Genomic DNA, 23,558 nt, shown 5'->3' with positions numbered 1-23,558 from the left:
CTTCTTGAACTATATTTCAAGGGAACAGATCTCAGGCACTGATAAACTATTCTAATATCTTAGGATGGGTTAAATTTTTGTGTTTTCTACTGTTATCGTTCTGAGAACTAGAGAGATTGATATAATAAAAGAGTGGGTATAAAATGAAGAATAACCCATTGACAGTACAGTTTGGTGTAATAGGAATTAATTACCCTTTTGGTTTTTGCTGGACATTGATTGGTTAATGCTTGGACATCATGAAAAATGTATTGGGATTGTTTTGTTGACACAGTGATATCCTGATTAGTTATCATTTGGTATTTGTTCAGATAAAAAAAAAATCTAGCATGTGCTGGTGGCTCATACCTGTAATTCTAGCTACTCAGAAGTCTGAGATCTAAGGATCATTGTTCAAAGCCAACCCTGGGCAGAAAAGCCAGTGAGATTCTTATCTTTAACAAACCACTCAGAAGTAGATGGAAATGGCACTGTGGCTCAAGTGGTAGAGCACCAGCCTTCAACATAAAGGCTCAGGGACAGCACCCAAGCCCTGAGTTAAGCGGTTACTGTATTACAGCCATCTAATATCTACACCACTGAAAATAGTGATATCTTGGAGATCTAATATTTTCCTGATTTTTTTATAACTATTTACAATGTATTATTTTCCTTTTTATTTATAACATATCTTTATTCAATATTTCTTCTCACAGCAAGTTGGAATTGACAGAGGTGATATACCAGATCTTTCACAGGTAAGTATACCATTAATATATCAGTATCTTTTGTTTATTGAAGCACAAAGTTGAGTAACATGTAGTCGATAGTGTCAAGATCAGTAATTTTTCTTGACATATTTTCACACATTGCTTAAAACTGTTGTACCATTGTACATAAAATACATAAAATAATACATTAAATAATCAGCTTTTCTATTGGTGGTCCTACTTGGTACAGTACCAGTTTTTTCTCCTCTCCCATCATCATAACCAAACAACAACAACAGTGACTAGACAGAGGAAAAGCAACTTTGGGAGCTGAACTTAGGGAATGATATACAAAAATTTTACTTTACTAGCTGTAGAGAATTGTTTTAGTCAGGATTTATTTAAACCTTTCCTTTTGGATATTAGACTGAGATGGGACTCTTAAATAGGAATAAACGAGCAACCTTCAGGATACTACTACTAAGTTTGGGGTCCTTGCTACTGTCAGATAGCTCTCTGATGTGCTTCATTTTGTCATCTGTAGAATTATAACACTTATGTCAGTTTTCTCCTTAATAGGCTACTTCTCTTTTATCTCTTTGGAACTCTTCTAGATTATTTTATCTATCCTTAATAGGCTACTTCTCTTTTCTCTTGTTTGGAACTCTTCTAGGTTATTTTATCTATCTATCTGTCTGTCTGTCTGTCTGTCTATCTGTCTGTCTGTCTATCTATGTGCCAGTTGAGGGACTTGAACTTAGGACCTGCGCACTGTCCCTGAGCTTTTTTGCTCATGGCTAATGCTTTAACACTTGAGCCGTAGCTCCATTTCCAACTTTTTGAACATATATTCGAGATAAGACTCTCACAGACTTTCTTTCCTGGGTTGGCTTTCAGCCATGAACCTTAGATCTTAGCCTGCTGAGAAGCTAGGATTGTAAGTATGAGCCACCAGCACCCAGCCCAGGTTTTTGTTTTTGTTTTTGTTTTTTTAATAGCATTTTCTTGTGAATGCTTTCCTCTGATATCAAAGCTACTCTCAAAACTATAACTAGTTATGGGTTATATATAAGTTAAGTATAGTTGTTCTATGTGAGATAAGTTGATTTGCTTGAGATTGAGCATGTGAATGGAATTGTTAAAATAATAATTAATAGAAAAATTAGATGGTGTGTCTTATGTGTTTAGATTTTGTAATCTGAAACTATGTCTCATCGTAAGGGGTATTTGAGGGATGGGCATAGTGATGAGTGTCAGAAATCCAAGTTACTCAAAGCCATTCTCGACAAAGTTAACAGAAGCCCTATCTGTAAAGCAAGTTTAAAAAATTAAGTTAAAAGCAAATTTAAAAACAAAACAAAAGGGGGCTGGGGATATGGCCTAGTGGCAAGAGTGCTTGTCTCATATACATGAGGCCCTGGGTTCAATTCCCCAGCACCACATATGCAGAAAATGGCCAGAAGTGGCGCTGTGGCTCAAGTGGCAGAGTACTAGCCTTGAGCAAAAAGAAGTCAGGGACAGTGCTCAGGCCCTGAGTCCAAGCCCCAGGACTGGCCAAAAAACAAAAAACAAAAAACGACAAAAAAAAAAAAACAAGAACATGGTCTTAAGAGTTTGCATCTGATTCCTGCCCTAGCATTCCAATGATAAACATGTGATACAGATTCTCCAAGCCTTCCCAAAGAGACTAAACCTACTGATTCTCAATGAAGTAGTACAGAGGTGCTTATAGAAATAAAACTTAAAACAAAACAAAAGTACTGAAGGTATGGTTCAAGTGGTACCTCACGCTTGAGGCCGTGTGTTTAGTCTTCAGTGCTGCAAAACCAAAAAAGGAAGCCGCTGGGTGCTAGTGACTCGATGCCTGGAACTCTGAGCTGACTATTGCAGTTCAAAGCTTAGCTGGCAGGAAAGCCCAGAGACTCTTATCTCTGAATAACCACCGAAAGATCAGAAGTGCAGCTCTGACTCAAGTGATAGGGCACTGGCCTTGAGCATAAAAGCTAAAGGATGGTGCTCAGACCCCGAGCACACACACATGCACACACGAGTATTTGGGGTAAATAAAAGTCACTGAAGCATTTGCTTCTTTTAAAAAAGAACAAACAGTTCTTTGTACACTGAAAAGTTTGCCATTTCCATGCCAGTAAGTCTTTATATTAAAGGGACATTTGACCTGTAGCCCATGAGTTTTAAACTAGTCTCCAGTTGAAAAGAAAAAATTAAAAAACCTTTGAGCAAAATAACCGTTTCAGTGAGGTTTAGCAAATAGAAAACTTGCTGTACCCATTATATTCAAGTCCTAGATTAATTCCCTCACCTCAATCCTGTGCCCCTTTTCAATGTACAGTTATTGTTTTGACTTCTAAAACAGGTCGCACATCCCTAATCCAGATCTCAGAAACCTCAAATGTTCCAAAATCTAGAAGCGTTTGAGTGACAAGAAATGGAAAATTCTATACTGGACTTCATGTGGTAGATTAGTCAGAGCACAAACATGCTATAAGCATTGTATGAAAATTAATTTCAGAATGTGGGTGGGGTATACATGAAACAGATGAATTTGTGTTTAGATTTGGGACATATCTCTAAGATAGGTCATTATACATATAAAAAGTAGTCATCCACAAGACTTGATGCCAAATATTTTAGATAACAGAGAGGCAGTAACATTTTTGTTGCTTCTTGGGCTTACAATAATAGAACCAGTAGTTTTTGCAGGCTATTGGTATATGGTGGCAAAACAAAGTGAGAATTAGATAGTATGTGACTTACTTTGGCCAGTGGCCTAATTATTATGAAATCTTCAGTATTTATGTTTAATTTCAGGCCCCCAGCAGTCTTCTTGATGCTTTGGAACAACATTTAGCTTCCTTGGAAGGAAAGAAAATAAAAGATTCTACAGCAGCAAGCAGGTACAAATTATATGTAGGGTAATGGCAGTGTGGTTTTTCTTTTTTGGTAAGGGAGCAGTAAGAATCCAACACAAGTTCCAAGTTGGTTAGTTTCTCTGTACCTTGATTTAAGGTGAGTTTAATCATAGTGTCAGCCTTATGGATGAAATGGGTTAATACATGTAAATTATTAGAACAGTTCTTTTTTTTTTTTTGCCAGTCCTGGGCCTTGGACTCAGGGCCTGAGCACTGTCCCTGGCTTCTTCCCGCTCAAGGCTAGCACTCTGCCACTTGAGCCACAGCGCCGCTTCTGGCCGTTTTCTGTATATGTGGTGCTGGGGAATCGAACCTAGGGCCTCGTGTATCCGAGGCAGGCACTCTTGCCACTAGGCCATATCCCCAGCCCTAGAACAGTTCTTAAGTGTCAACATCTATTAAGATCACAGCAATGATGCTTTGGTTCAGAATTCTCTCTGTATTGTTCAGCTTTCCCATAAAGAGATAATGCATTGATTTATGTGGTACTTTATAATCACAGTTTTTTTGTAATGATTGTTCACTCTTCACAATGATGTTGTAATGGTAGGACTCAACTTAGGGTTTCTATCATCAAATTTCATAGTCCTTTTCTTTTCTTTTTTTTTTTTTTTTTTTTCTTTATTTGTCCGTTGTGGGGCTTGAACTCTGGGCCTGGGTGCTGTTCCTAAACTCTTCAGCTCAAGGCTAGTAGTGTTCTACCCACTTGAGCCACATCGCCACTTCCTTATAGTCTTTCTCGTGACAGTTTGTGAGGTTGACTACTGATACTAGTTTGTTTGTTTGTTTTTGGTCAGTCCTGGGCCTTGAACTTTGGGCCTGGGTTCTGTCCCTGAGCTTCTTTTGCTCAAGGCTAGCACTCTACCCACTTCAGTCGTGGTGCCACTGTGGTACTGAGGAACTGAACCCAGGGCTTCATGCTTGCTAGGCAAGCACTCTACCCCTAAGCCACATTCCCAGTCCATGATATGTTCTATTTTAACCACAGTCTATTGATCTAATTTTGCAGTTAACCTAGCAAATTGAAGTAGCACAAATCATCTTCTATTGATCTTGTGCCTGCTATTTGTGTCAAGTTTAATAATTACATGAGTAATTGTGATTATTTCTGAAGATTTCCCTTTAATTAGTATGAAGAAAGAATTTGTATGAAGTACATTGAGAATCTTCTGTTGATTTTTTTTAAAAAATTTAATCCTTCTGGAATATTTTCTTGAATAATAAAAATTTAAACCCTGTAGATATTGTGATACATACCTGTAATCCCAGTACTCCAGGAAGCTGGGGCAGGAAGACTTCATGTTTGAGGCCAGCTTGGGCTACATAGTGAGACCTGTCATATAAAAACACAAACTTAACAGTTTCCAAAGAACAAAACACTGGCAGGTTTTAGTACTTATTTTTAATTTCATACTGGAATTTTACGTTTTTAGCAGATTTTCATAGAAAGGAGGAGGTGCCATGTAGACTTGTTACTGTATTGCCTTTTTTCTTTTTCAAGTAACCCAGGAGAGTTGTGTTGGAGAAACCTAGGCATGTATTAATTCTTACTGGTGCTCATGCTTGGGTGTTTTTGTGGTATCAGTGCCAACACTCACGCTGTAAATCGTCAGTGGACCATTCCTGTGATTAGGAATCCAGTGACACTTTCCCAATTGCACTGGTTCCCTTTCACTGGGCTTGGGGAGGCAATATGTGGCCATTTTTTGTGAGCCTGCAGTGAATGTGTGTGTCAGTCAACAGTGTTATAATTGCTATGATCATCTGCATCATTGATTAGAATATTTCATATGAGGGCTGGGAATATGGCTTAGTGGCTAGAGTGCTTGTCTAATATGCACGAAGCCCTGGGTTCGATTCCTCAGCACCACATAAACACAAAAAGGTGGGAGTAGTGCTGTGGCTCAAGGGGTAGAGTGCTAGCCTGAGCAAAAAGAAGCCAGGGACAGTGCTTAGGCCTTGAATCCAAGCCCTAGGACTTGCAAAAAAAAAAATATATATATATATATATATGTATATATTATTTCATATGAAATGTACTAGTTTGAGTCCAGAAGTTAAGTTTGCAGTTACAGCCTATTGGTGGCAGAGTTGACAGATCATTTTATGAGTTGGACGTAAAGTTACTGACACAAAGCCAAAATTACCTTTCTTTGTCTAATTATCCTAGAGCCACAACACTTTCCAATGCAGTTTCCTCATTGGCAAGCACTGGCCTATCTCTGACCAAAGTGGATGAAAGGGAAAAGCAAGCAGCATTAGAAGAAGAACAGGCTCGTTTAAAAGCTTTAAAGGTAAGTGTATATATTTACTTCACAAACAAGTAAGGTGATCATAAAGTAAGTGGGACCTCTGCACAGACTTAAGTTTTTCGTGTAGTTACTAAATAGAATGATAATTCAGTTTGAGTTTTCATCTTGACATAATGACTGGTAAAAAGAGTAACAGAATGCCTTTTAGCTACTGAAACAAAACTAGAAGATGCTTTTTTTCAGAGGCCTTACAAATAAGACTAGTTTCTGGATTCCTTATATCTCCCTTTCTCAACAGGAACAGCGCCTAAAAGAACTTGCAAAGAAACCTCATACCTCTTTAACAACTGCAGCCTCTCCTGTGTCCACCTCAACAGGGGGTTTAATGACTGCACCAGCCATCGACATATTTTCTACCCCTAGTTCTTCTAACAGGTATGGAGAGAGATTAAAGTTACTTTTTAATAAGTTGCTTATTTATTTTGTTGGTTGTGGGGCTTGAACTCAGGGCCTGGGCACGGTCCCTGAGCCTCTTTGTGCTCAAGACTAGTGCTCTACCACTTGAGCCACAAAACCACTTCTGGTTTTTGAGTGGGTAATTGGAAACAAGAGTCTCTCGAGGCAAGGGACTTTTCTGCCTTTAAACCATGATCCTCAGTTCTCAGTCTCTTGAGGAGCTAGGATTATAGGCATGAGCCATTGGTGCTTCGCATTTTTTGATAGCTTTTAAATAAATGTCTTAATAGAAGTTTTGCAGATTGCTTTAGGGTTAATAATAAATTCTTACAGTAGAGGTGGTAGCAAATGATATAATTGGTACAATGTTTAAATATAAAGTGATAGTTCATTTTGCATATTTGAGAACTGCATGATGGCCCAATTTACTGTTTTAGATTTAATGGAATTAGTATAAGGAAATAAATAGTTTTCTGGGAAGTCACTAAGTCTTTCCAGAAAATATATTTTACTTGAATCCTGTAAAAGTTGACTATGCTGTGTTAGAATATTTTTATCCAGAAATATGCTGTTGATATGCAGATGTTATCTTGCTGAAACTATTCCTTCTTTTGAAATTGAAATTATTTTCACTTCTCTTATGTGAGAGGCAGATAATGTAGCAAAATTTGTGAATTAAAAGAAATTTCCAAAACTTTTTTAGCACATCAAAGCTGCCAAATGACCTGCTTGATTTGCAACAGCCAACCTTCCATCCATCTGTACATTCTATGTCAACTGCTTCTCAGGTAGCAAGTACATGGGGAGGTAAGCATTAGCAAATTCTTTTTTAGGTGTTATATAGGCACCTTTCCGTTACATGTGTTTTGATTTACTTCTATGGTTTTTTGTTATACTTGAGAATTGGAGAAATTTTAAAGTAGCAGTGAACTTAATTTTATCTCCACATTTTCTAAGTTTTAGAATTTGCAGTTTTAGAATTTGTGTTTAAATTACAAAATAAAGATTAAGGAAGATAAATTTAACAGGGAAGACCATTTTAATAAGTATGAATTCATTCTTTTAATGTGAATTTTAATTCCATTATTAGAAAATTAATGGTAATCTTATTACTTTGGTATAGAAAATTTCTACCTATGGCGGGAAAGGCTTCCATTTGTGTAAATATGTGATAAAGTTCTAGTAATACTCAGATAGTACTATATCAGGCAGTGAAGTATGTTCTGGCATCTTTGACTGTAAAGTGATCCTGTAAGGTCTTTGACCTTGGACCATCGTCTTTGAAGCAAAGTGCTAGTCCAGGTCAGTTTTTATAGTGTTTGCATGTAGTTTTTCAATCATTTTTTTTGGTTTGTTTCAGAGCTTCTATTTGTATATATGTGTTGTTTTATGTAACCATTGCCAAAACATCACTTGGAAGGGAAAACAAAATTTGAGAAAAAAATACTAGAGAATGGCAAGATACCTTAAAATTTGGCTCACATGTAATATTTGAATTGGTAGTCCTATCTCTCAAAGCAAAGATAAATTATTCCAATTAAGTTTTAAAGTATACAAACTAGTACTTTTCCTTATTTAATGGTGTGAATTAAGAATGGTGTGTGTGTGTGTGTGTGTGTGCGCGCATGCTGGTCCTGGGGCTTGAACTCAGGGTCTGGGTGCTGTCCCTAAACTTCTTTTGCTCAAGCTTAGCCCTACCATTTTGCCATTTGCTTCTGGCTTTTTTAGTTGTTTATTGGAGATAAGGGTCTCATGGATTTTCCTGCTTGGGCTGGCTTCAAACCATGATGTTCAGATCTCATCCTTCTCAGCCATTGACACCCAGCTAGTTTTTGGATCCCCCCCCCCCCCATGCCTTCTTTAATGCCTACTGGAATATAAGCTCTGTGAAGTCAAGCATTTTTTTTCTTTTCTTTAGAACTAAGGATTTTTTTAATTATAGGGAAGTAATATAGAATCTCAATGAAGTGTATGTTCTCTGTGTAATATACGTATATATATTTCAAAGAACTACAAAATTGTTAATTGGGCATATCATGTTTAGTTAATTCCATCTTCTTAGACTGGTTGAACTGCTATGAAAGCAAATAGACCATTACTGTTGGAAAATAATTTTAAGTAGTAATTTCAGTCTATATTACTTATGTTCTGTGTTCTTAGAACAGATTATTCCCTAACAGTATTCATGTAGATACAATGTTATAATATATTTGTGTCTTATTTTTCTCCATTGAGTTAGTTTGCTGTTTGCTATTTTCATAAAATTCCCCTTCATAGTCTTAACATCTAGCTTTGCTATATATAAGTAGTGAGACCATTAAAAGTTCAAATCAAGTCCAGTCAAGCGCAGTAGGGAAAGAGGCCATAGAAATTGAGCTATTGTGTTTTTTTTTTTTTAAGTTAATAAAAGACCCTTCAATTTCAGCAAAATGAAAGCAGTTTCTAAGTTTGATATAAAAGTGTTTGGCTTCTGAGTTAGTAATCATTTCAGGGATATCTGTGAGTGACTAGCAAAGTGAACAGTATTTTAAGACTTTTGATGCAAATAATTTTTGAGGAGGGTATTTGGTTTTATACTCAGGACTGTGTACTAGCAACACACAGCCCAACTTTTAATACTTCACAATTCAGTCACTACTCATAGGCATTTTATTTTTTTATTTTTTTATTTTTGGCCAGTCCTGGGCCTTGGACTCAGGGCCTGAGCACTGTCCCTGGCTTCTTCCCGCTCAAGGCTAGCACTCTGCCACTTGAGCCACAGCGCCGCTTCTGGCCGTTTTCTGTATATGTGGTGCTGGGGAATCGAACCTAGGGCCTCGTGTATCTGAGGCAGGCACTCTTGCCACTAGGCTATATCCCCAGCCGGCATTTTATTTTTAAAATTTAGACTTAAAGAAGTATAAGATAGGAAAAGTTTTCATCATGGCAGTAAATTGGTTTTGGTGTTACTGGGTTTTGGTGTTTGTTTCTCAGTGCTAGGGTTCAAGTCCAGAGCCTTGCATATGCTAGTCACTTGCTGTATAGCTGAACTGCTTCTTCAGCCTATAGCAGTAAATTTTGAGAATAACTTTGCCTCTAGACACTTTAAATATATGGCGTTTTCTTTTTAGATGTATTTGGATTTTGTGTGTGTGCTGGTTTTGTGACTTGAACTCAAAGACTGGGTGCTGTCACTGAACTTTTTTTGCTCAAGGCTAGTGCATGAGCCACGCTCACTTCTTTGTTTTGGTGGTTCACTGGAGAGAAGAGTCTCATAGGATTTCCTGCCACAATTGGCTTTGAACTGGGATCAGATCTCAACCTCTGAGTAGCTAGGGTTATAGGCACAGGCCTCTGACATCTGGCTTTAATCTTGTCATTTCTTTTCCTTTTGTTAACTAGGTGTGGATGTTAATAACAGACCTAGTATTGGTTCTTATGTTAACATCAAAGAGATGGTATGTATTCCTAGTGAAAGATAGATTAGTGATGAGATATTAAGGGAAGAAAGGTTTTGTGTGTTTATATAAAAGGTATTTAATATTCTTTCTAAAAATGAAGGAGGGTAAGAGAAGGAGAGGGAGTGGAGAGGACAGAGAGAAAACACACAAGCTCTCCTGTCCCTCTCATTGTATTATTTTTGAACTTTCAATTTCTTTAAGAAATTGTTTGGAGTCTGAGCCCTTGATGTTACATACTGGTTCATGAGAAGACTTGGGTTTTCATTACCTTGAAAACTTAGTTACAGCTGATCTGAAAGTATACACTATTCGTTGTTCAGTCCCACTATTGAGTATTTGAAGGAAGATTTCAAAATTTAAGTGTAAGACCATTTTAAATTTAAATTTGCTTTACTCTTAGCTGGAGTGAAATACAACATGAAAAAATTCAGTTTTATGTGTTTAAATGATGTCATTTGATTTAAAACTGAAGACATATATTTTAATACTTGTAATTATTTTTGGATTCTTTCATAACTCTTGAATGACAAAATTAAATATGAATGAAATAAAGTTTTATATTGATGATAAAAATCATGGACAAAATTGTGGTGTTTTTTTTTTACAAGTTTAAGAGGATTATCAGTCTAGTAAATTTTAGTGGAATGTTTAGGACATTGCCCTATTTTGATGAGTTTCCGTTTATTAATAGATTTATTAATAGATTAACATATTGATTAGCTGTCTTGTAATGTGCTAGAAGCTGGTCTTTTTATTATCTTATTGATATAAATAAGTCCATTTTGCACATGCATTTGTGTATTCTTCACAAGGCTGTCATTTAATAGGATGTGATTAAAAGGCTGTCACTTGGATGAAATAGTGTCAGTCAATAGTACAGCGGACAAGTAGCAATAATTCCTGAATGTCTTTTTTCCAGAACCAAGGGATCTGCTATATCTTTTTTTTTTTCCAGCTCATTCTCATGGCATTTTTTTTTCTTTTATTTCTTGGGTTTTTTTTTTTTTTTGACATGGATAACTAGAATAGGTTTTTTTGTTATAAGATGAAATATAAATTTTTAAATTTCTTGCCACTATCAATTCTAAGAATATTTTCAACCCACTAATGAACTCTAACCTAATGCCATTTCTTTCTTACACATGAAGTTAGAGTTGGTAACAAGACATTTTTCTAACAGCTTAAAAACAGTTCCCAATTTCTTATTTCTGTTCTCCACACTTTATTTCTGAGTCACTGTTTTCTGCTTCTTTTTTCTCATTCCATTTAGTAGTAATAGATAATAGGAAAAGATTCTAAAATCTTTTGTGAGGTTTAGTAGTATAATCAGCATATTATGATCATTTTATAGGACTTTATTTTCATGTGATGTTCCATAGGAATGCTTAATTCCTAGAAAAGTTCTTGTGATACAAAAGTTAAAGTTTTATTTAAAATATTACTGTAAAGCCAGTCACCTGTGGTTCATTTCTGTAATGTTACTGAAGTGACCGAAGCCTGTAGCATCAGGGTTCAAAGCTAGACTAGGCAGGCAGGTCCTCAAACTCCATCTCCATTTAACCAGCAAATGCTAAGCTAGAGGTGTGGATCAAGTGGTAGAGAGCTCTAGCCACGATCAAGCAAGCCCAGCGGGTTTGAGGCTACAAAGTTCAGTTTCTAGTCCCAGGGAAACAACAACAACAAAAGCTGTACTTGAACCCATGACTCTTTTTTTTTTGATACTTTTCATTTTCGAACAGTTGTGTTTGGGATTAGAGAGCACTTGCTTTGAGTTTGTCAACATTATGGGACCCATGCCTATTGCATAGTAAATGAGCAATTGCTACTCTTTTTGTTCAGTTAAGCAGTCTTGAAAGTACAACTGTGCCTAACACTATGGTACTCTAGTGTACTTGGTTAAAAATAGAAGGAACTAGACAAGAAGAGACTGCTGGTTGGAAGTATAAAAGTACCTCCTTGAATTTCTTTCTTTCTTTCTTTTCTTTTTTTTGCAGTGGGGTGGGGGGCAGTCCTGGGGTTTGAATTCAGGGCCTAGGCACTCTCCCTGAGCTTCTTTTGCTCAAGGCTAGCACTCTACCACTTGAGTGCCACTTCTGGCCTTTTTTGTTTATGGGGTACTGAGGAATTGAACCCAGGGTTTCATTCATGCTAGACAAGCACTCTACCACTAAGCCACATTCCCAGCCCTGTTTTTGTTTTTGTTTGAAGATGCTGTTTGTTTTTTGAGACAAAGTCTCAGAAACTCACTATAGCCAGGCACCAGTGGCCCACACCTGCAATCCTGGCTATTGAAGAGGATTGAGGTTCAGAGCCAGCCCAGGAAGGGAATGTCCATGAAACTCTTATCTCCAATAAACTGCTCAAAACATTTGGAAATAGCACTGTGGCTTACCTTGAACAAACTAAGCTCAAGGACAGAGCCCAGGCCCTGAGTTCAAAGCCCAAGGACCAGCAAAAAAAAAAAAGAAGCACCTCGTTGTGTGAACTCAGCTGGCCTTAGACTTCCTCTGCTTCCTCTACCTCCCAAGTGCTAGAATTACAGGTTTGTGCCACAATGGCTGGCTATCTTTTGATTGTGTTACAAAGAAAGAAAATAGGCTGTGTTTTTGCTGCTCTTATTTTTTCCATTCTTCCTGCATTCAGCTAACTTTGAATCTCAAGAAATGGCTTTTAATATTAGATTATCTTAAATAACGTGCAGGGTACAATATGTAGGCATTGACCAAAAGCATATGATAATTTCATAATAGGGAGTAACTTTTGCTGTTCTTCAGAAAAGTCACTTAGAGACTAAAACTTAACCAACCTCCTGTCATTTCTAGTTTGCTGAAGAATAGCCTTTCATCTCTCTCTTCTTAAATGTCTAAAATCCCTTTGCCTATCCTTAAATCTTCCCATCGTCTTTATTTTGTACTTAGTACCTTTGAAACTAAGTAGAGGGGTAGCTCTATGCACTCTTCTAATTTGAGGTTACCCCTCTTTTTTGAAGGTTACTTGTAGTGAACATTTTTCTAGTTGAGTAAACACAGCTGTGCTATCAGTCATTACACTCCCATCTAGCTCAGGGAAGGTGGGCACAAGGTGAGTGGATCTTTCATAAAAACATCTTGTTTTGGTGTTGTTTTTCCTTTCTTACTCTTTTTTAACCATTGGCTTTCGAATGTTGTAGATAAAAGTCGCTCCTTAACATGCTACTGTTGTTAATGAACACAAATGGTTTTTCCCCTTCTAAGAATTTCTTTTGAAAGATGTTAAATGCAATTCTTCCATCCTTGTGATTAGACATATTTGCACTTAAAAATGAATAAACAATAATATAGCTACTACTTTTCACTTTGCATCTTTTGACTAATGACCATACTAATTTATTGACTTCTTTCTTCACTGCTGTAACTCACTCGGACTGCACAGATCCTTTCTCTGCTACTGTAGATGCTGTTGATGATGCCATTCCAAGCTTAAACCCTTTCCTCACCAAAAGTAGTGGTGATGTTCACCTTCCCATTTCTTCAGATGTATCCACTTTTACTACTAGGACACCTACTCATGAAATGTTTGTTGGTAAAGTACCATTTAACATTTTTTTCCAATTACTATTTATACTGCCTAAGTATTTCTTACATATCATCATTAATTGATTTTAAGGTAGCACATTAATTTGTATTTGAGCATCCAGTAGAAATAAATAGCATTAATCATGTAGTGAGATTTTTAAATTGATAACTAGTATTCTTTATTTAATACATAGTTTCAGGATAGAAAATTTCCATTAATGTTTCAGCTTTTTTAGTGTTTTATTCAGTATCTGATGTACTCTAGTTGTCTAGTATTTGGTGGCCTGTTTATTAGTTCAGAAAGTCGATTAAAAAGTAATATTCTTAAGCCCAGTGCTGGTGGCTCAGCCTGTAATCCTAGCTACTCAGGAGGTTGTGTGTCTTTGGTTCAAAGCCAACTAGGGCAGGAAAGTTCATGAGACACTAGCCTCTGAATCAAAAAATAAGGAAAAATGGAAGTGGAGCTGTGGCTCAAGCAGTAGAGTACTAGTCTTCAAGAAAGCTCAAGAACAGTATCCAGGCCCTGAGTTCAACCCCTAGTACCTGCACATGTGTGCACACATGCATAAACACACAAAGTGACATCCTTTTAAACTTAGATGTTTGTATGTGCTTATATTTTTTCCTCTGTGCTTGGATGAAACATTGACTGTCATACCTAGTGGTGATCTTAATCTTTTTTTTTTTTTTTTATAACTTGAGATTGTCTAATGCTCTTAAGTACTTTGTCTACTCTTAAAGGTTTCACTTCATTGTGGTAAACAAAAAGTATATGTCCTAGTTTAGTGAAGTAGAAAAGCAATTTGGCTTACCTGTCACTGGAATATGAAAAGGCCGAGTTGTACATCAGCACTGTACAGGGAAGTATACATTTCTAGTATATTTAAGCAAAACAATATGCTTGCACTATGTTCTTAATACATGGTAATTGCATCCCCACTTCCCTTGTTTGAGAGTAGTGACACTTTGTAGCCTACGTTGACCTAGAACTTAAGACCATGAGTGTTGAGTCTTCATCTCCACACTCTGCTCTTATCTCCTCTTTTGAAAATGTAAAACTAAAGGAAGAGGTGACACTATTCAAAAAGTAAGGTACTTCTATAACTGCAACTGATTTAGGTAACTGCAAGCTCTCTGTACATCACCTTTACAATAAAGAATAATTTAAAAATCTTTTAAATATAGAACTGATTTTATTTAGTTCAGAAAAACAGCTTATGGTAGTACAAATAAATGTATGGGTTTGTTTTGTTTTGTTTTGTTCTTTGGGTACATGTCCTAGGGCTCGAACTCAGTGCTGTCTCAAGCTTTTTTTTTACTCAAGGAGAATGCTCTACCACTTGAGCTACAGCTTCAACTTTCAGCATTTTTAGTAGTTTATTGGAAATAAGAATTTTATGAATTTTCCTGCCTGGTCTGGCTTCAACTGAGATCCTCAGATTTCAGCCTCTTGGATAGCTAGGATTAGAGGTGGGAGCCATTGGCACCCAGTGAATTTAAGTTTTGTTTAAAGCAACATGCAGAATGTTCTTTGTATATCCTAAAGAGATCATGTGACCACATCTAGTCTTCTTAGATAAACATGAAAGGAAGGAAGGAAGGAAGGGATATGAGAGGAAAGGAACTAGAAAACAAGTGTATAGAAGACATTAGAGCAAGTTCCAAGTAAGACATTCTAGTTTTATTAATAACTGGTTTGATAGTTCAAACTATGTATACCCCAAATCCAGTAATTGATTTAAGTGATTCTTTCTTGTGATTGTAATACAAGATTATCTGCCCTATCCTGCAGAACTAATCCAGGATACGAGAGAACAGCTGTGTATCTACATATCCAGAGGAAGACATTTATGTCATAATAAAATGTTCAATTTATCATGCAGCTTGTTCATCATTAACGCTATAAATAAGAGCACTGATTTAAGGCAAAAGAGTCAGTTGCAGTCCTTATACCATGAAATTGACTGTGTAAACTAGTAAAGCTAGACATTAGAAGAAGTCTAGTATTGTCTAAAAAGTCAACTGCTTTGTATTTCTTTTCCTAATGATAGGGCTATTTGTTTATGGAGAACAGTATGTCTGATTTTGCTTTCCTTAAACACGCTGGTTTTGTGAATACATACCTGTTTGTTTAAGTTAGAATTGAAAGTGTATGTGCTGGGAGAGGGTGAGGGAAGGGGTGACATTGTCCAGAAAGAAATGTGCTCGTTTCCTGACTTACGTACCCATACCCCCTGGCACATCACCCTTATAGTAACAATAAAAAATTGTAAGTATAGAGTACAACTGAAGAATTAAGGTTATGTCTGGTAGTAAGAAGTAGACATGGCTAAATATATTTTAAAGTAGAATTGCAAGTACATTTGAGAGAACAAATATGCTTGAAATCTAGCAAATTTGAGTTCGAATTTCAGTTCTTTGTAAGCTGTATGCTTTTCAAAGCAAGTGTTTATCATTTAGAAAGAGATGATCTTGCAAGATTGTCATAAAGTTTACATATATGACTTTTTAACACATACGCACGATTGTTACCTTGAAAATAACACTGCTTGCTTCTGCAATAGCCAATCTGCTAGTGCAGTTAATTTAAAATTTCCTTTCACTTTTTCTCCTGTCCATGTAGAGGTTATTCATACTTGAGGTAGTACATGCTTTGCATCTGTGTCTTTTCTAACTACTTTCAGGTAGTACTTTTTTTTTGCTTGTCCTGGGCCTTGGACTCAGGGCCTGAGCACTGTCCCTGGCTTCTTTTTGCTCAAGGCTAGCACTCTTCCACTTGAGACACAGCGCCACTTCTGGCCATTTTCTATATATGTGGTGCTGGGGAATTGAACCCAGGGCTTCATGTATATAAGGCAGGCACTCTTGCCACTAGGCCATATTCCCTGCCCTCAGGTAATATTTTAGTTTCACCAACTGTTACCTCTGAGGACTTAGGAGACATCTCCTGTCTTTCAATAAATAGAAGTTCTTTTGTATTACGAGAAATGGTAGAATTCCTTCCTTCCTTCTTTGCTTCTTCCTTCTTTTTTTTTCTTTCTTTCTGCAGGGATTTTAGTATAGCAGGATTAAATTAAGGGAGAACTAGAAAAAGAGAAAACCATTTCCTTCTCCCCGTTCAGGTAAATGGGAACTAGTGACTCTAATAGTCTGTTATCAAATTTTAGAAAGCCTAAGATACTATATATAGCAGGAAAAGGTAAGAATTTGGTGCATTTGGCCTGGTTATAAGTTGCTGTTTCATGTATGATACAAGATTCAGGTTAGTAATATTATAATCTCCAGAATTCTTTGAAGATCAGTATGTATGTTTTTTTGGGGGGGAGGGTGGTTTTAAACTTGGGGTCTGAGCTTTTTTGCTCAAATCTAGTTCTTTACCACTTGAGTCATCACTTCCACTTCCAGCTTTTTGGTGATTGATTGGTGATAAGAGTCATATGGACTTTTCCTATTCAGGCTGGATTTGAACTTAGATCTTCAGATCTTGGCCTTCTGAGTAGGTAGAATTACAGGTGTGAGCCACCAGACTGGGCCCCAGCTAAAGAAAATATTATATACTTGTTACACTATGTTGATAGTAGAATGGGCACATAAATAAGCAAGATAAATCTTTATCTTGAGTAGATACATTGGCTCTTAGCTTAAGGAGTTGTGAGAACCAAAGTATTTTTTGTTGTTGTTGGTTATGGGGCCTAAACCTAGGGCCTGAGCACTGTCTCTGAGCTTCTTTGCTGAAGGCTAGTGCTCTACCACTTTGAGACACAGTACCACTTCTGGGTTTCAGGCAGTTAATTGAAGATGAGAGTCCCAGGGACTTTCCTGCCCAGGCTGGCTTTGAACCAAGATCCTTAGATCTCAGCCTCCTGAGTAGGATTACAGGCATGAGCCACCAGCACCCTCCCTTCCTTTTTTTTTTCTTTCCTTTTGGTATTGGTCCTGGGACTTGAACTCAAGTCTGGCCACTGTCCCTGAGATTTTTGTTGTTGTTGTTCAAGGCTAGCACTCTTCCACTTGCCACAGCTTCACTTCCAGCTTTCTAGAGTGTAACAAGAGTTACAAAGTTTCCTACACTGGATGGCTTCAAACTGTTATATCTTCAGATTTCTATGTCCTGAGTGGCTGGGATTACAGATGTGCCACCAAAGTCCAGCTAACACCTATTTTTTTTCCTACTGAATGTAATTCCTGTATTTGCTTTTCCTTATTTGCTCTTCCAAATACTTTTGATGGTTAAGAGATTTATGTGTGAAATTATTTTGTTTTTATGATGTTTGTAGTCTCTTTATAAAGGCAGTATCTTTGAATTAAGAGTACTTAAAAAGCCAGACACTAGTGGTTCATTGTAATCCTAGCTACTCTGGAGGCAGGCATCTAAGGATATTGGCTTGAAGCCAGCAGAGGCAGGAAGGTATGAAACATCTCCAGTTAACCACCAGAAAGGCTGAAAGTGAAGCTGTCACTCAGGTGGTAGAATTCCAGCCTTGACCAAAAACGCTAAGGGACAGCCAGAGCCCAGACCCCGAGTTTAAGCCCCAGTACCAGCACACAAAAAAAGGATTGGATCAATATCATACTTGTATATTAGTTTTAAAAATGTACCTTAGAGCTCTACAGAATATTCATTATTTGATCCAAAATGCTGCGTTTATAAAGTAACCCCACTGACACCTACCACTTTGATATTTAGTGTTAATTATTGCTCTTAGTCATTTTTTATCTGTTTGTGCTACTATTGTGGCTTTAACTCAGGGCCTGGGTGCTGTCCTTTACCTTTTTCACTGAAGGCTGGTATTCTACCACTTGAGCAACAGCTCCACTTTTGCTTCTTTTGGCAATTAAGAGAGGTAAGAGCTTCTTAGACTTCTCCTGTGTAAAATAGCTTCAAAAGACAATCCTCAGATCTCAGCTTCCTTGGCAGGTAAGAGTACAGGCTTGAACCACAGTGGTTGGCTTACTCACAATTACAGTTTACTGTTAATAATCCTTGTTTCCTGGCTACTGTATATTTGTGCCAAGACCTTTTTTGGACTTCCCACCAAATCTGCTTCTTACAATTTTCTTTAAACTCTGTCTTTTCTAGTACAGTATATTATCATTTTTCACACACACACACACACACACACACACGGATTACATTGAGAATTGACAGTGAAATTCTGACGAAAGATGATTTAGCAGAAATAGATGAAAAAGACCTTAGTGAGCCATTTAGCATAACCTTCTGCCAAGTGAAAGAACTTCTTTTGGTTAGATAGACTGGGACTTACCTGAAGTTATCTGGTGATGCAGAGGTATATAGTCATATGACAAACCTAATAGTTTTAGGTGGTTTTTATTGTTTTGGTTTTTTTTGGGGGGGGGGTTTAGCTTCGAGAATTTGAGAACCTCACATGTGAAAAAGCTTTTTAGCCCAGGAAGAACGGGTCACAAAGACTTTAGCTTGGTGTTTGCTTGCCATTGTAACTATTATAACAAGGGAAAAAAATGTGCATCCTGCCTATGAGTTGATGTTTCAGATCAGACTTAAGTGAATTAGCATGTTAGATTACATACTTCTTGGCCCTGTTCTTGGAAATTAGAGGGTGGTTTGGAGTTTTTGTTTCACTGTTCTAAAAGCAATTGGACAGAGGTGGACATAGATTAATGGATTGCAACTTTTAGAATTCCACTACTTCTCCAGTGAATTTAAACTGTATAGGTTTTGATTAACTCTCTAGGGAAAGAAGGGAAAAAAGAAGATAAAATGTAGATAGGAGGACTGTCATCTTGAGAATGTTAAGATTCATATTTTTTTTAACTTGGTATATTTTATTTTATTTTTATTGCCGTTTGCCTTCCTCCTTATTCCCATCAGGCTACTTTTCAACGCCCCCCCACCCCCCAGGCTTTCCAAACATCTCCAGTCTCCCTCCCTCCCTCCCTCCCTCCCTCCCTCCCTCCCTCCCTCCCTCCCAGTCCTGGGGCTTGGACTCAGGGCCTGAGCACTGTCCCTGGCTTCTTTTTGCTCAAGTCTAGCACTCTGCCACTTGAGTCACAGCGCCCCTTTTGGCTGTTTTCTGTATATGTGGTGCTGGAGAATCGAACCCAGGGGTTCATGTATATGAAGCAAGCACTCTTGCCACTGGGCCATATCCCCAGCCCAAGATTCATATTTTTTTAAGTATTGCAAAATACTTAATTTTTATTCCCACTTGATTTACTTGCGTTGCATATATGTTTTGCTTCATGGAAAAGCCTAGAGTTGATTTATACAAGATTACAACATACAAAATTAAATTAAAAGATAAGCAAAAGTTTTATTTTTATAGTGAAGCAAACCAGTAATTCAGTTGTTCGTTGTTTTCTTGGTAGATGATTTTTCTTGGAGGTAGATTTTGTTAGGAAAAATGTAATCACCATTAAAATATGGCATTAATTTTTTATTAGAGGATTTACTCTTTCCACCTGTTACCAATTATTAAAGATCTATGAATTTAGTTAGTAAAGAATTGAGCTTTTTTACGTTTGGGTTTTTTCAGGATTCACTCCTTCTCCAGTTACACAGCCACATCCTTCAACTGGCCTTAATGTTGACTTTGAATCTGTGTTTGGAAATAAATCTACAAACGTTATTGTGGATTCTGGCGGTAAGCAATTTTTTTTTTATGAAATGTGCTATAGTGTAGATTCTGTGCAAGGACAGGTAGAGCTACTGTTAGCATTTGTGAGTAGATTAAATTGAAGTAGCTAATGAAATCGGCTCCTTTTCCTCACACGACTAGCTTAGAATGTCAAGGACTTATTTTTCTTCCAGTCCAGGGGTTTGAACTCAGAACATAGATACTATTCCTGAGCCTCTGCTCTGCTTTTGGCCTTTTTTTTTTTTGGCCAGTCCTGGGGCTTGGACTCAGGGCTTGAGCACTGTGCCTGGCTTCTTTTTGCTCAAGGCTAGCACTCTACCACTTGAGCCACAGCACCACTTCAAGCTTTTTTTCTGTGTATGCGGAGCTGAGGAATTGAACCCAGGGCTTGATGTATGCTAGGTAAGCACTCTACTACTAGGCCACATTCCTAGCCCTCTTGACCTTTTTTTTTTTTTTTTTTTTGTAATTAGACATCACAGGGTAACAGACTGTGTTTGAACCGCAATCCTCAGATATTAGCCTCCTGAGTAGCTAGGGTAACAGGTGTGAGCCCCTGGCACCTGGCAAGGATGTATTCTTGGTGACAATTTTAGAGTTGGGAAAGATTTTGTACAACAACAAAGTAAGAAAACATTTAATAGAATGCTATGTGGCTAATGACTGTAGAATGCTGTCCCTTTTTAGTCATAACTTTCACTTTACTGAAATGAATAATAATTTGTATGAAATTGGCTACTTCTGAACTGGTAAATATAAATGTGTACCTTGGCTTATTTGATAGTCTGTACATAACTAGAATATGCAAGATCTGTGGGTACAGCAACTTTTATTAAGAGTGATTATTATTATATTGTGCTTATTCATTTGTCTTAAAATAACTTTTTGACTGTAGAGAAAAGTTTGTATTTTGTGCTTCCAGTAATTTGAAATTATATTACAACGTTTCTATAAACTTTAGACTGCATAATCCTGGTATGTGTGTTTGTTTGTTTGTTTGTTGCTTGTTCTGGGACTTGAACTCAGGGCCCAGGCACTGTCCCTGAGCATCTTTGTTCTCAAGGATAGTGCTCTACCACTTGAGCCACAGCTCCATTTCCGATTTTTGTTTTGTTTTTGTGGTACTGAGGAATCGAACCAAAGGGCTTCATGCATGCAAGGCCAGCACTTTACCACTAAGCCACATTCCCAGCCCCCATAATTCTGTTCTTATGAGACTGCTATTGACTTTGGCTAGTAGCTAAATTTTAGCTTATAAATAGGGCTGTTGCTATAGCTCAACTGGTATAGCGCCTGCCTACAAGTTAGAAGCCCTGAGCTTCCTCTTTTCCTCATAACATATAACATATATGTATAACATATAATTAGTTGTGTAACATATGATTAGTTATCTGTAAAAGATAGAAACTTAAAAGTATGTGTTAAATGTGTGTGCATGTATATATGTATGGATTCTTTTTGTGATACTGGGGTTTAGACTCAAGGCTTTGTACTTGTTAGGTACTATATTACTTTAGCCATTCCTAGCCCAAGAACTTATTTTTTATGCACTATAATAATTTTATAATCTTATTTTTTTTATTTGAACTCGTAACATTTTATTATGACATTGAGTACTTGAATGGGTTTACTAGGTTGAATTTGCATTTATCATTTACCCCTTGGTGTAGAACCTTAAAATTTTAATTTCCATTTTCAAAAAGTACCTTTGTTTAACTAGATGAGTTTATGTAATTAGTTCTTTTATTGCTTAGGTATAATTTAGGGTAGTTTATATACTTCGTACTTTGAAGAGTATGAAATAGTCACACAAGTGCTGTTTCTCAAACTTTTCAAAGTTACAAATATCTGTTTTCTACTTACATTGCTTTAGGTACAACTGAGTATTCTGAGGCCAGGGGGAAGAATTACGTTTCATTTTCTTCCATTACGATAATTTTGTCAAATGGCTTGTCAAAGCAGCTTTAGTAGCAGCTTTTTCAGTCAGTTCACTTATCCTTTTTATTAATGCCCTGATTTTGTTTTGTTGGCTTTTGGGGCAGAACTTTTCTAGTAAACAAACAAGGAGAAAAGGAAGTACCTCTTTTAGAAAGTGGTAGCGCCGTGAAGTTCCTTACAAATCCTATTTCGTCTGTTTGTAACTTTAAGGTTTTGATGAACTAGGTGGACTTCTCAAACCGACAGTGGCCTCTCAGAATCAGAGTCTTCCTGTTGCCAAACTTCCACCTAACAAATTGGTGTCTGATGACTTGGATTCGTCTTTAGCCAACCTTGTGGGAAGTAAGTAGTCTTTGGATTCTTTGATCATCTTTAAGTTGTTTCATTAAATTGAGTTTAGTATTCAAATGTTTTCTTTTTTCTCCTTTTCTAGATCTTGGCATTGGAAATGGAACCACTACTAAGAAGTAAGTGTTTCATTTATATTATTCCCTATGTGTTGTTTTGAAGTTGATTTGGCTTTTATCTCTACAAAGTATAAAACCTCCATAATAAATGCTCTGTTTAGACTAGGTAGATATGCAAAATTTTATAATGTGTCTTTTAATATCCTTACTTACGTTTATTTAAAGTGATGTAAATTGGAGCCAGCCAGGTGAAAAGAAGTTAACTGGAGGATCTAACTGGCAACCAAAGGTTGCTCCAACAACTGCTTGGAATGCTGCAACAATGGTGAGTTGATATATACTAATTATATACTAATTGATAGATACTAACACCTGAATATCTACTCAAGTATAGCTTGAAAAATGTTTGTAAGCTAATCACAAAATGGAAGGACCGTTGTCAATTTTAGCAGTATAAGTAGTTCTTCTTTTTTCTTTTTTTATGTTGTTGACTATTTCCAGGTACATTTCAGTACCTAACATGTATTAAAAGGTTACATTGTGCTGAGTGTTACTTTTGGCATCATTTAAATAAATAACATATGATCTTATTTGGTATAATCCTCACAGGACCTATTATTCGCTCCATTTTACAAATGAGGAAATAGAAGTATGCCCCACATCACAGAGCTCTTAAGTGATTATGCTGTTTTAGAACTCAGGCCCTTGGGAGCATGTGCTCTCAATCACTACTCTAGATTGTTGCTCTAAATGTATTACTTGTATAAAATCTGAGTTTTGTTCATATCATTCCCCCCCCCCCTTTTTGCGGGGGGCCTGGCTCTATGGCTTGGACTCTGGGCCTGGCATATGTCCCTGGGCTTCTTTTGCTCAAGGCTAGCACTCTACCACTTGAGCCATGGTCCACTTCCAGCTTTTTCTGAGTGGGTTTATTGGAGGCAGGAGGGAGACTCACGGACTTTCCTGTGCTGGTGGCTGGCTTTGAACCATGATCCTTAGATATCAGCCAGGATCCTGAGTAGACAGGATTTTAGGCATGAGCCAACAGCACCTGGCACCATTATTATTATTTTTTTTAATCTCAATTTGCTTAGTTCTTGTTAGTATTAATAAGTTGATTTTTATTCTGACAGTACTAATTTAAAGTCCCATAGGACTAGTAAACACTGAACCATTGACAGGGAAAATATGCACATACATTCATAGATCTCACACACTATAACTTTAAGTCCTTAAAAACTTGATTCTACTAGATTCTGTTTTCTTTATTTT

At 37.0% G+C, this 23,558-nt stretch overlaps 1 protein-coding gene across 18 annotated transcripts in view; it reads left to right on the top strand.

Moving 5' to 3' along the window:
* The window catches only part of Picalm (phosphatidylinositol binding clathrin assembly protein), an 85,602-nt gene that overhangs the window by 44,214 nt on the left and 17,830 nt on the right, over window positions 1-23,558 (top strand). For 4 of the 18 annotated variants that reach the window (XM_048360864.1, XM_048360862.1, XM_048360859.1 and 1 more), the window contains exons 8-17: window positions 696-737; window positions 3,519-3,604; window positions 5,790-5,913; window positions 6,170-6,306; window positions 7,031-7,134; window positions 13,179-13,328; window positions 19,840-19,947; window positions 22,105-22,221; window positions 22,313-22,346; window positions 22,512-22,611. In XM_048360864.1, the coding sequence (XP_048216821.1) occupies window positions 696-737; window positions 3,519-3,604; window positions 5,790-5,913; window positions 6,170-6,306; window positions 7,031-7,134; window positions 13,179-13,328; window positions 19,840-19,947; window positions 22,105-22,221; window positions 22,313-22,346; window positions 22,512-22,611 (1,002 nt within the window). Of the gene's footprint in view, window positions 1-695; window positions 738-3,518; window positions 3,605-5,789; window positions 5,914-6,169; window positions 6,307-7,030; window positions 7,135-13,178; window positions 13,329-19,839; window positions 19,948-22,089; window positions 22,222-22,312; window positions 22,347-22,511; window positions 22,612-23,558 lie in introns of all 18 variants that reach the window. The other 14 variants (XM_048360863.1, XM_048360861.1, XM_048360858.1 and 11 more) reach the window with 5 other exon arrangements.

This window comes from Perognathus longimembris, chromosome 13, assembly GCF_023159225.1.
Source record: "Perognathus longimembris pacificus isolate PPM17 chromosome 13, ASM2315922v1, whole genome shotgun sequence".
Taxonomy (NCBI): Eukaryota; Metazoa; Chordata; class Mammalia; order Rodentia; family Heteromyidae; genus Perognathus; species Perognathus longimembris.
The sequence above is the reverse complement of the archived record's forward strand: the minus strand, read 5'-3'. Positions and strand labels throughout refer to the sequence as shown.